Raw genomic sequence first — 12,399 nt, 5'->3', positions numbered from 1 at the left:
GCTCTAGTAGCTCTGAGAGGTCCAAAATGATTTAGTCCGGCCTTGGGTTCTGTACCACATGACAACATTTTCTGATGGTAATGAGGGAGGGAGCACCTCAAGAAAGGTAATGGAGCACCAAGTCAAAGTGCCAGCATTCTGAACATTTATTTATGTTTGTATTTGTGGATGGAAATCTTTTTCCAAGCTACAAAGTTTTGTTAAAAACAAGTTGTTACAAAATCAATAAATAATAGACACAACAATTGTCTGTTATAAACAGAAAAATAAACAGAAAATAAGCAGATGCAACTACTTTGATATACACAACACATTGAATTTTTTCTGTCATACAGTTGATATGAGCGCCACCATTTTTCTTTGAGGTGTTTTCCCTTGAGCTACAATTTTTTATCACACATTGCTTTGTGCTTGTCTTACTAGTTCAGGTTTGAGGCACACCAAAGAATTGCAAACATTTCCATTCAAAACTGTTCTTCTACCAAATGAAGGCTTATTTTCTGCCCTGTGATCATTTATATATTACAAATGAAAAAGAGGCAAGGTACAAAAGTTAATGCAGTCATGTGTGAGGCGTGTGCTCAAGGCTGGAATACTGACTCGTATGAAAGGCTTGTAACCAGCCAGTCACTAAAACCATATGGAAGAACCATTAAATCATCACATTGGCTACTCAATGTCTAGATAAACAGAATTCCCAAATACTGTTCCCATTTGGGTTTTCCAGTTCGTAGGGTTCCAGATGATGATATTCAAAAGTCATGCGATTTATGTGTTTCCCACTAGAGACCATGCGCACCACGGTGTTGTCGCAGCCGATTTTCATTTGGGCTAGAATTGGAGGAAAAATAAAAGTTTTCCAGCAGGTTAGAAACTACCCAGCATTCCATTTCTGTTGACCAGCACAATGAAAGCGAGGGGACATATCTTCCTATCGTACCCAAACCTGCTATCAGGGGAGGGAGATGTTTTGTTTTCATTTATATAGAAAAGAATTAAGCGTAGAACAGTGAATTTGAACTCAGCCTCATGCCCAAGAACACCGTTAGCTAAATAAAACCGGCTGGAAACCGGAGATGTCCTGGCCTTTTCCCTGTCTCCTCCCTGCAAGGCTTTTTGGTGGTAAAGTCAGTGAAAGCGAGCAGCTTGTCAACCTGCCCTGATGCTCTAGTTCAGTGTTCTCCATGGGGGCACTACTGCCCTCTAGGGACAGGTTGGAAATTGGCAGGGGCGCTTTTTGGTTCTTCTAGTATCTAGGGGTGCAACTGGAATTTAGTGGGCAGGGGTAGGGAATAGAGTGCTGGACATTTATGTAAACAAACAAACAAACAAAAAACCCTGTTTATTGTTTTCTGAGCCTAGATACCCACTCTGTCATACATATAAACAAAAAATATCTTTTGCATGATTTTGATAGACACTGAATAGATTAGTTTTTGTTCTATCGTCTATCTGTACCTATTCTCTCTCATTTTTTCTGTACTTCTTACATGGAATGGCTTCTCATATCCTTTCTTCTCTTAAATTCAATCTTACTCATTATTGGTTTACAATCAGACAATTTTTATATCATGTCTGGCAAGTGTGCCTGAATAGTTATATACTAAATTTCAAATTATTTTAATTAAAATTTACTTTCCTTTTATTCCTCTGGCCTCAAGCTGGTTCTTGAGGCAAGATTTATCTGCCTAATATCTAACATATTGCTTTCTGCTGTTTTAATTTTCTTAGTCTCCTACCTACCCTACTTCCCACCCCCAACTTTATCTCAGAAACACTAGCACTGTCATTGTATAACAGGTGATTCACAAACATGTCCCTGGGTTTAAATGAAGTAACACAACATAGTTATTGAAGCAAAAGTTAATTTGGGGACACTACAAATATAAACCCTGTAATTATTTTAATATGAACACCAGAGAGTCTAAGTTAAATTTCTACCAGGAAGTGTAAACGTATTTTTTTTTAAATGATTTGGAAGGTCTTTCTTTTTCTGATCTTACTATAAACTTTCATATATAACATGCCCTATTTCCTTTAGTTAATGTGCATATTATTTCAAACTGTTTTGACACACTTCCTAATAAAATCCAATTTAAAGAGCTGGATTTCTTATCAGTTTTCCCTTAACAACTAGGAGACACTCATCAAAAATATGGTAAATGTAAGGAAAAAAGAAATCTAAAATGAAGCAACGAGTCATATAATTTAAACCTTAAATTTTTTCTGGTTTCAACCATCTTGATAATTTAGGCAAAAGTGGTTTTGTGGCCTCATCCTAACCATTTCACCAAATGCAATCAATATGATTCAAGCAGAAAAATTATTCTGGCTTCAGTTGTCTCAATTTTAAGGCATGAGTGTCTTTTACTCCTAATCTCATCCTTTTGGCCAGTTCAAATACCCCTCCTTATAGGCACTCTGCAATCATCAGCATGAAAATGATTCAGCACCTCAGATAACACATGCAAAAGGCTAAAGAAACCACAGGCACTGACTGTTTAAATCGTGGCACAAGTGAAAATTGGCATAAAATAATCCTCGAGTTTTCAGTCAGGTAGGTTTTTGGAAACCTTTTGCCTTTGCCTTGATAAAGCTTGCCTTGAGCCCAATCTGTCTTAAATCTCATCTGAAACTTTTATTTTACCAGTGTATTTGAGGGAGGAGGGAGTACAAATCAGGCCTTAGTGCTTATGTGTGTATATTTTTAAGATGTTTTGTTTATTAAGTTCTCAACATTAGCTCAGAGAGAGAAAATACTGGTAGGAAGACCTGCTTTTTTTTTTTTTTTTTTCCAATTGTGGTAACATATATATAACATAAAATTTGCCGTCTTTAACCATTTTTAAGTATACAATTCAGTGGCATTAATTACATTTATAAAGTTGTGCTACATAACCACCATCTGTTACCAAAACTTTTCATCATCCCAAACAGAAACTCTGTACTCATTAAGCAATATCTCCCCAAAGGCAGACCTCATTATAATTAAAACAGGTAACAGTTGAACAGAAGGATTATGTGCGGTGTACACGTTCTGATTTGCAGCTTGATTACCTAGTTTGTTAGTGATCTGAGGTGACAGGAGAGAAAGGGGGCTATGGCTAAGAATTGACCATGAGATTAGAGACTATTGTTATTCCTTTTCTTGGTTTACTTTTGTCTCTTAAGAGATAATCTACGATTCCTGTATCTGAAGTGCAGATATGGTAGCGACCCTTATAGAAATGTTTTATGACTACCTAATCATAAAAAGGATTACCTCTTCCCTCCCCACTTGGAATTCATTAATTAGTTTGGCCATGAGTGGGCCAATAATTCCCACTCACCCTCACCCCTCCAGAGCATAATAAGTTTGATCTTCCCCCCTGGTCCCTGACAAAGAAGATGTGGTTTTCTTTGGCACACAGTGCACTTAACCAGTGTTTCATTACCAGTGACCACTTGTAGATTTCAGAACTTACCTATGTGTTGCAGTGGCCTTTCAGAGGCTAGTTACGCTGCTTAGAAGTCGCAAGGGAGATTCAGTAGTTCTGAGCATTTCTAACCGAGTTTGTAACTTGGTTGTTTATTTACTATGAGTGTTTCTATATATAGGTATAGATATAATGCTGAGTTTATATTACATACTATTTATACTTAATTATACTATTATTTATTAGTATAATTATACTATTACTAATTATTATACTATTATTATATGATTCTTATTATACTATTACTAATTGGTGATACATCTACGATTTGAACCATATTTTTTTTTCTGTTGGCAGACAAACCCTTTGTTCTCTAGAGGATGTAAGCAAGGACCCCCAAGAAGGTGGAAAGAGCACAGAATAGGAAAGCTTTGTCTTGTCCACAGTTTTTCTCAGGGTCAATCTTAAATATGCACTTCATTACGTCATAGGTTTCTCCCCAGTGTCAGATATTTTGGTAATGGATTCTATGCTTATGTACAGTAGTATATAGGCTCAAATATATAATCCTCATATCGGCTCAATGTGTAAATTGAAGTTTTTTGGTGGGCCTCACCATCCAATTTATTTTTTAAAAAACAGGGATGTTCTATCTAAGGAAATAATCTTGATAAGCACAAAAATAATAATAAAAGAAATATCTCACCAGGGCCATGAAAGGGGTAGCAGAGATTGGCTAAAGGCATCATCTTGGAAGGGTCCAATCCAGTTCCTCCCAGCAGCTCCACAAAGTCTCCTATTCCCACACAACCTGCTGAGGGTTTCTAAGAGAATAAAGCAGCGGAGAAAGATATATTCAAACTGATTATGGAAGTCAAACCATTTGACCAATGGCAGGCTCAGTGAATTCATTCAGCCCTAGGCATCCAGTGCCATTTAATTTAACATCCAGGACTCCGGAAATTAAAAGACATTCAAAAGAAAAAAATTACTTTTCTAAATTGGCTGAGTAATCACTTTTTAAAAATGTGTGTGCATGTTTGTTTTTTTTTTTTAAGCTCAAGAACTGGAATGATGAAATGGGAATCTGTAAATTCCATATAAGATGTATGAAAATTGAATCTGAAAATGCTTTGCTTTTCAAATCATGTGGACATGCATACTAAATTATTTGAATCCCTCAATGCAGTCAGAGTTAAGGGAAGTCAAATATCTGCATTTTATAAGTAGGACTTTCGTATCAGTTTTTCCTTCAACTCTCCTCTTTTCATCTTCTTTATTGGAACACATCATTTCTATTGATAAGGATTTAGATTAATATTCTGTGTTGGTTTGAAGCTGTATGTACCCCAGAAAACATGTACTTAAATTGAATCCATTCTTGTGGGTGTGAACCCATTGTAAGAAGACCTTTTGATGAAGTTACTTCAGTTAAGAAGGTGTGGCCCACCTCAAACAGAATGGGTCTTAATACTATTACTGGAGTCCTTTATAAGTGGAGTACAGTTCAGACTGAGAGAAAGCCACATTGAAAGCAACAAGAAGCTATAATCAACAGAACCCAGAAGGGAAGGGAGAGACCAGGAGATGCCGCCATGTGCCTTGTCATGTGACAAGCTAAGGACAAAGGACCGCCAGCTGCCAGCCCCAAAATGCCTAAGTCTTCTGGGAGAAAGTATTGCCTTGATGATGCCTTGATTTTGGACTTTCTTTTAGCCTCAAAACCTTAGGCTAATAAATTCTCATTGTTTAAGTCAACCCATTTCATGGCATGTGCTTGAGCAGCCCAGGAAACTAAAACATATGCAAATATTAAAGAAGAGAATCCTCAAGGTATACTCACTAAGAGATCCAGTGGAGAGTGTGGCAGGATGCTTATAAATTAACCAGATAGCCTTTGATATGTAGGAAACAAAATCTAAAATAAACTCTAAATACATACATGCACACACGAACACATTCAATCATTTAGAAGGACATTGATATGCAATTGGAACAAAACAACAAATTGGAAAACAATATAACAGCAACTGTTTGGCCAAGGAATTAAATATGTAGGGATACATGTATATTTAAATTAAAGGCTCTATTCTATGCATAGGTGCTTTACACATAATGGCATCAAATTAATAAATAGAGGTTTAATTAGCCCCACTATGTACCAGACTTCCTGATCTTGCATTGAGAGTTGAATCGTCATTTAGGGATGAAGGAAAAAAACTTAATCGCCTTTCCCTTGAGTAGAGGATGCCCAGGAAGAATATCTCTTAAGACTAAACTTTCCACTTGGTTCTATAGGTTCCAAATTTCAGCAGGTAGTGGTGAAAGGAAAGGGGCAGGCTTGCGAAAGAGAAGTGAGAAATAAAGAAGTTGAGAAGAAGCAGAAGCTAAAATGAAGGGGAAAAAAAAAAGAAGCAAGGAAATTGGGTGCACCTATTCCTTGGTGTTCAATGACTTTTCTTTCCTCTTCCCAACCCCCCTCACTTTTTCTTATAAGCAACAGCAGAAACTGAGTTGCATAGGGACATCTCTGAGGTTCAGTTCCCCAACAGTGACCCCTTAGATTTCTTTGCTGAGGTTTCTCTCCTGGATGAAGTCACTATCATCTCTTGCCTAGACAAGGGCAGTGGCTTCCTCAGTGGACTCCTGGCACCCCTCCTGCTCCTGCTCTCCACTGACCATATGAAATCAGAATGACCTTTAGACTGTGCAAATCTGATCATGTCACTTTCTTGCCTAAACCGCTTCAGTGGTTTACTTAGAGTAAACTCAAGCTCCTTGAGATGGCCTGCAGGGTTTTCCTGGCTCTGCTCACTTGCCTGACACTGGCTTATACAATTATCCCTCTTCCTCTGCCTTCTTTCCATTTCTGGAAAGCCCCTGAGCCTCAGCACAACCATTCCCTCTGTCCTCTGCTCTTCCCATGCCTGTTGGCTCCTTCTTTTGTCTGTTGTTCAGGTCTCACTTTAAACATCTCTTTCTCAGAAGGGTTCTTCCCTGAAGACTTCAACTTAAATAGCTCTGGGATCTCCCTAACCCCCCCACACCCATCCCCTTGTCCCCAGGCACTGTGTATCACACCAGGAGGCTTCATTTTCTGTACAGCCCTTAGTATTTGAAATACCTCATGATTCTGCATGACTTCTCCTACTGGAATGTAGGTTCTATGTAAGCAGGACCTGTCGTGTTTGTTTCTAATTTCCAGCATCTAGCATAGTACCTGACACATGATAAGGACTCAAAAAAATATGTAAAGGAATAGATGCCCAGAACATTGTACACTCTAAGTTTTTAAAAGGGAAAACATTAAGATTACTGATCATAGCCAAGAATAACCCAAGTGTAGCACTCCCAATCCGCTAGCACACTTCCTGTCTTCTATATTGCACATTAAGAATTACATACAAACAATATCAAGCCAATAAGACTGCATGAAAGATAGCTACTCATGTCTAATCCTTACAAAAGGATTATTCCTCACTAAGATCCAACTAAAAAAGTAAGCACTGGCTTAAGCATTTAGGGCTTAAAGGATATTGGATATACTATTTTTCTCAATCTGGGTCCTACGTATTTAATTTTCATTGAAATCTGTTTGTTGCCACAAATACCTGGACTTTCTTAACAGAGGCATGTGAGAAAGTAGAAGGAAATGAGGATGACTCAGATGGAAGATACCAGTGAAAGTAACTGTGGTCAAGCTCAGCATTAATTTTAAGGTCTATACAGAAGTTTATGGAAGTTGATGGGGAGTCTCTGCAAATATTTTTGATGCAAAATGTATTGAATTAAATGTAATACAAAATACTCCCCAAAACTTTACTCATTTTTTTGCAATATAAAAATCCAATTTCATATTTTATGCTACACTGAGCTTTCCTTCATAACACAGTTCTGTCAATGTGAATAACTTCCTTCATGTCAAAAGAAAATTCCAATTATCAGAAAAACAGTTTTATAGATGACTCACTCTATAATCTAGTTTCTGCTAGGACAGAATTTTTTGAAAGAGGAAAGCGCAAGAGATTTCAGTTGTAATTATATACAACACGTTACCAACCGACAACATTCCCTACATCACAAGAAAAGTATTTAAGTGGTCAGAATGGGCATCTGAGTGTGCAACTTGCAATATAACTGAAATAAAGAGGGGTTTGGTTAAGAGCAGTGAGGGCAAGCAAATGTGAGATTGAAGAGCCTATCAGAGGAACACACAGACGAACACAACTGATCCGGTGTGCTGATGTCTGGGTTGGCTGTGTGATTGCTTGTGTGCTGATAAAGCCTAAGGAAATAAGCAACTCACCTTTAACTGGAGACCATTTAAGTGTCCTAGGGTGAGATCAGATATTTTTATCACCACAGGATAAATTATGGAGAAGCTGCAGTTTCGATGCTGATGTGGAACTACCAAGGTAAACCTTCCATTTGGGGTCTGAGAGATGACATTGCAGGCTTTGTAGGGAGGGGAAAAAAATGACACACATTTTCATTACTTTGAAAGAATTGTCTTTCAAAAATTCTTCTCCTTCTGTTGTTTTAATAAAACTCAGAAGATCAGTCAGTGCATTATGCTTTGGCAGATTAGACCCCTCTCTTCAACCACATGAAGTGTTAATATTAACATTATTATATACAATTTACAATGAGTGACATGATTTACTTTTTCAAAAAAAAGATTTTTTCTTGATGAGAAGGGAACAAACAATAAGCAGATTAATGAAATCATTTTGGTTAAGATAATGTACTTGGATCCTTGACCATTCAGTTTTACAGGATAATCTATGTTTATATCCATCAGAATGAATTAACAGGATACTGGTCTCAGAATCAGAAGGCAAGGTTAATGTCCTCTGGTCCAACCATCTGCTCAGGGCCGGAGATCCATTTACCACTACCTAGTAATGCTGTCTGTCAGTCTTTGCCTAAATACCTTTAGGACTGTAACCTCATATTTGATCCTTCAAGCTTATCCCAGCTAAATGGAATGACTTGAAGGGATTAAAATTTGTCCCTGAATGCATTGTAATACCTTAGGAGATAAGAACAAGGATTGGGGGGAAAATAGAATTTTAGCCACTATAAATTAGTTTACTACCTAGCCTGGGAAATAAATTTGAAACTGTGATTTGATTTTCATGATAATGAATAGAAAATATCCTTTGGGTTATTTCTAATTCTAAAACGATTTCCATTCAAATAATTCTTCAGTTCTAATTTCTTATGTCTGTGCAATGATAACTACCTTTGAAAAGTATTTTTGATCCCCCAAGTTCTGCTTTTCAAATGAGAAGGCAAGGAGCCCACTTACGAAAGAGGTTAGGATCTGTCTTTATGGTTATTGTGAATCCATTTCCTGGTTCATGGACCCGGAAGAAGATCATGACCACATTCTGGGAGGATCTGATGCTTCTTCTGCTAAAACCACTCTCACAGAAATCTATGTACCGCTCAGTTGTAGGTAGAGGATGATCCTGGGAACTGGGGAACTTCTCCCCCTTGAGAATCCAACCATCAAACACCTTCCAATAAAAAATACAAACACACATGATCCTTTCCATTAAAATCTGAAACCAAGGGTTACTGAAAAGAGGAACAACCATTATCCAGCAATGGGCCTTCAGTCATAAGTGAAGAATTGACACCCCCCTACCTGCTTGCTTTTTATTTGTATATATTTTCACCTGGAAGTTTGTTTGCAAGTAATAGGTTAATTTTTTCTTTATTACCTTAAAGCATCCGAAGTAAATAAATTTTCTTATACTTTATTTTATAATTTCAGTCACATTGGTAAATTAAAACAGACAATATACATTTTATCCTTATCACATTTTCAACATCTCATCTTCAGAGGAATTCCACAAAAGGATTTTAGTTTCAGCTCCTCTCTTTCCTGCACTCACTGAAAATGTGAATAATAAAATATCTCAAGAATAGACAACAAAAGAAAAAAACACCAGAGCAGCAACTTATGTGCTCATTTTAAACTATCATCACTTACTACTTTAAAATATTAATAACTGCTTCAACACTTAGACAGTGATGGCTGGTATGCCACTTGGGACTTTTTTCCATCATTTGTTAACTTTTGCAGTTGGACAAAGGGTGGCAGTCAGTCTCTTGGCTTTACTCTCAAAGTCACCGCAGGTCTCCAGTTTAATGAGTCCAACCTAATCCAAATTAGCAAAAGTATCAGCAACCCAGCTATAAATTACTTCAAGGGCCTCTTCTAACATGTTTGACATGTTCCAAAATAATTCCAATCTGGAGATTTTAATCATTATTATTTTAATTGGACAATAGAACTCCATCAGCCCTCCTAAGCTGACCTGTTAGACTTATGGAGAACACTGGGAATGGGGGTGTTGTGATGTTGGGGGCGCAGTTTCCCCCAACCCCATATACATTACACTCCCTCTTAGCATCCCCCTCAGCACCAAGTGCTCTGCTGCGCCAAAATCCGGTCAACCCGGGGTTGAAAATCGACTTCAGACCTGGAACAGCTTGCTGAGACCGACCAGCAAGGGAGAGGCGGGCTTAGACCTCAGAGCTGGCCTTCTAACCCAGGACAGGTCCTTTTGGTGTACCTGAGAGCTTGTGCTCACTTAGTTTCCTTTTTCGGCTACTCTGGATTGCATTACCGCGTTTTCGCGCCGCGGGACCGCTAGGGCGCACAGAAGGTAATTTAAACCACAGCAGCCTGGGAGACACCTGCGCTACCGGGTGTGGGGCGAGGTCTCGTGTCGGGGAGCGGCCAGGCGTTCACCACCTGAGGGCTCCCTTTCTGCTCCGCGCGCCGGAGCGCGCCTCCCTGACCCCGGCACCACGGGAGTGTCCAGTTAAGAATTACTACCCGCGCCCCACACCCAGTAGCTCCAAGCTCAGCAGCATCCCAAGCCATCCCAACCCTTCCATGTTCCCCCGGCCGGGGCTGAGCGAGGCAGGCGCGACTTTTACCTTCAGGAAGTCCCCTCCCTGACAGTCGATGGAGACCAGGTCGTAGTGGATGGTGATGAACTCATCCGGCTCGCTGATGAAGAAGGCGGCGCAGTGCAGCTGCGGCTGGTCGGCGGTAAAGGTGAACTGGCCTTGGAGGCTCAGCATGTCCAGGCATCCTGGGGGGAGGACAACGGGGCCACTGGGTCCCGGGCTGCAGTCCCTTTCCGCGCGCAGCGCCCCGCGCCCTGATTCCCAACCTCGGCTGAGCTCGGCTCCGGCGCCCCAAGACGAGTCGCCCGCAGCACGCCTCCTCGGACCGATCCTTGAGCTCCACTGTCCACCCACTTCCCCGCGATGCCCAGGAGTGCCCCGCCGGCGGTCCCGAGCTGGGGAGCCGGAGACTCACGCAGAGCTCGGCGGTACAGCTGCTCCCCGGCCAACTCGCGTTTCAGGTTGGCGCCGAAGAGGAGGAAAGGGTCGTGGTCTGCCGCTTCCCGCAGCTGGAAAGGAAAATGGGTTGGTCTGGAAAAGTTCAAGGGATGAGAAGAAAGTGGACCAAGAGCTCGGCACCCCTCCTGCCCCACAGCAGAGAAAAAAAAGGTGGTCAGTGTTTCCCCTGGTCGGGAGAAGAACGGAAAATCTTGGACCCTTTTCATCAAACCAGGGTATCCCCGGCTGCTAGAGGAAGGCAGGAAATTGGGGGTACTTAGAGGCAGAGGGGAAGATCAGTTTAGGGGAAAACGGGGGAAAGAAAGGGTCCCACAGACAGGAACAAATCTGAGAGCAGAAGCACAAACAGAGACAGCCTACCTGCCCCCCTCTTCCCCCAGGTCTGGACTCTCAGGCAAGAAAGGTGGGATGGCTTACCTCTAGGTACCGGCTCTCCGCCCTTAGAGCCGTCAGGAAGATCAAAATGAAGTGACTCTGGAGTTTGAAGGTAGGTGACATGCTGGCCTTGCCTCTGCGGCTGGTGTATTCTGTTCCCAAAGTCTTGGGATATTGTTCCTACACCTTTGTCCAGGCTGAGAGCTAGAAGCTGGTAGGGTCCCTTTGCTGAGTCTCTTTTATAGAGCAGTGGGGAGGGGAGGCTCTCTGTCCCTTAACTGATCTGAGCTCAGTAACCATGGGTTACCCTGTCTCAGTGACAAAGTGCGTGGCGATGACGAGGGTCCAGCTCTCAGCCACAAATTTTCAGCATGGTCCAGCATTGTTCTCTGAGAATGATTTCAGTCACTACAACTTAGTGAAATAAATTGTAGGAGGAGGAATGAGGGGAGGACAAAGGTTAAGAGGGGGTGCATTTTACCTGGCTTGCCAAATGCCATGTTATATTCTCCTGTTGACATTTGTCCAAAATGGTAAGGACTGAGGAATTTTGGGTTTGTACAGCAAAATAACAGTTATACACATACGTCAAATACCCTAACACATATAACCTTGTCATACAACCTTGTCACATAACCTTGGATGGAATCATTCTGGCAACTGTCAAAGAATACAGAACTCATGTAATTGCCCATGCCTCTCAGGAAGAAACTTAAGGAGTTTTCAGCTCTACAGAGAACCTGAACAGGAGGCAAAGTCTGGCTTGAATAATTCTGAATAATAATAATGCAGTTCAAACTTCTTTCTGTTCCTTAATCTCTGCTTTATCCTGGGCCACATTTCTTATAAGGATTTCCTTAATGGAAAGCTAACTCTGGGGTCTGTGGACTCCTGGAATTTAGTTGAGCTCTGTCAGCTGGCCTGAATGTTTATTTGATGTACATACTCCTGGCCAGGAGACTTCGGCCATGACCTTAGCATTCATCTGCATTACTGAGAGATGAAGTCAGCTGGAATACTTTAGCACTCTGGTAGACAGAACTACTGAGCAACTTTAATAATTGCTAGCAAGCAAATTTACAGGGCTAAGCAAATGACTTAGGAACCCAAAAATATTAGGTACAAGCTTAACTTTGCCGATTAGGAGAGAAGAGAATTGCTTCTACTTTAAGCCCAAAATTGCAGGAAATATGGGGTTAATCCCCTTTTAGCTTTTCTC

General features: G+C 40.6%; 1 protein-coding gene across 1 annotated transcript; it reads right to left on the bottom strand.

Moving 5' to 3' along the window:
• Positions 1–220: 220 nt before the first annotated feature.
• On the bottom strand, positions 221–11,368 carry LOC119508581 (corticotropin releasing hormone binding protein). Its single transcript, XM_037802286.1, has 7 exons — positions 11,223–11,368; positions 10,762–10,855; positions 10,374–10,531; positions 8,728–8,938; positions 7,723–7,871; positions 4,123–4,240; positions 221–831 (listed from the first exon to the last, which is right to left on the bottom strand). Exons 1-7 carry the CDS (start codon positions 11,301–11,303, stop codon positions 674–676), a joined length of 969 nt encoding a protein of 322 aa, XP_037658214.1. The 5' UTR covers positions 11,304–11,368; the 3' UTR covers positions 221–673.
• Positions 11,369–12,399: the final 1,031 nt, after the last annotated feature.

The sequence above is a fragment of the Choloepus didactylus genome, chromosome 13, assembly GCF_015220235.1.
Source record: "Choloepus didactylus isolate mChoDid1 chromosome 13, mChoDid1.pri, whole genome shotgun sequence".
Taxonomy (NCBI): domain Eukaryota; kingdom Metazoa; phylum Chordata; class Mammalia; order Pilosa; family Megalonychidae; genus Choloepus; species Choloepus didactylus.
Note: the sequence above shows the minus strand (reverse complement) of the source record. Positions and strands in the feature narration are given on the sequence as shown.

Excerpts from the sequence above, each read along its gene's own strand:
- LOC119508581 (XM_037802286.1), bottom strand. The coding sequence starts at position 11,303 with ATGTCACCTACCTTCAAACTCCAGAGTCACTTCATTTTGATCTTCCTG. Across the intron at positions 10,856-11,222 it reads CGGAGAGCCGGTACCTAGAG|CTGCGGGAAGCGGCAGACCA; the intron begins GTAAGCCATCCC and ends TTTCCTTTCCAG. Across the intron at positions 7,872-8,727 it reads GACAGATCCTAACCTCTTTC|CCTGCAATGTCATCTCTCAG; the intron begins GTAAGTGGGCTC and ends CTCCCTACAAAG.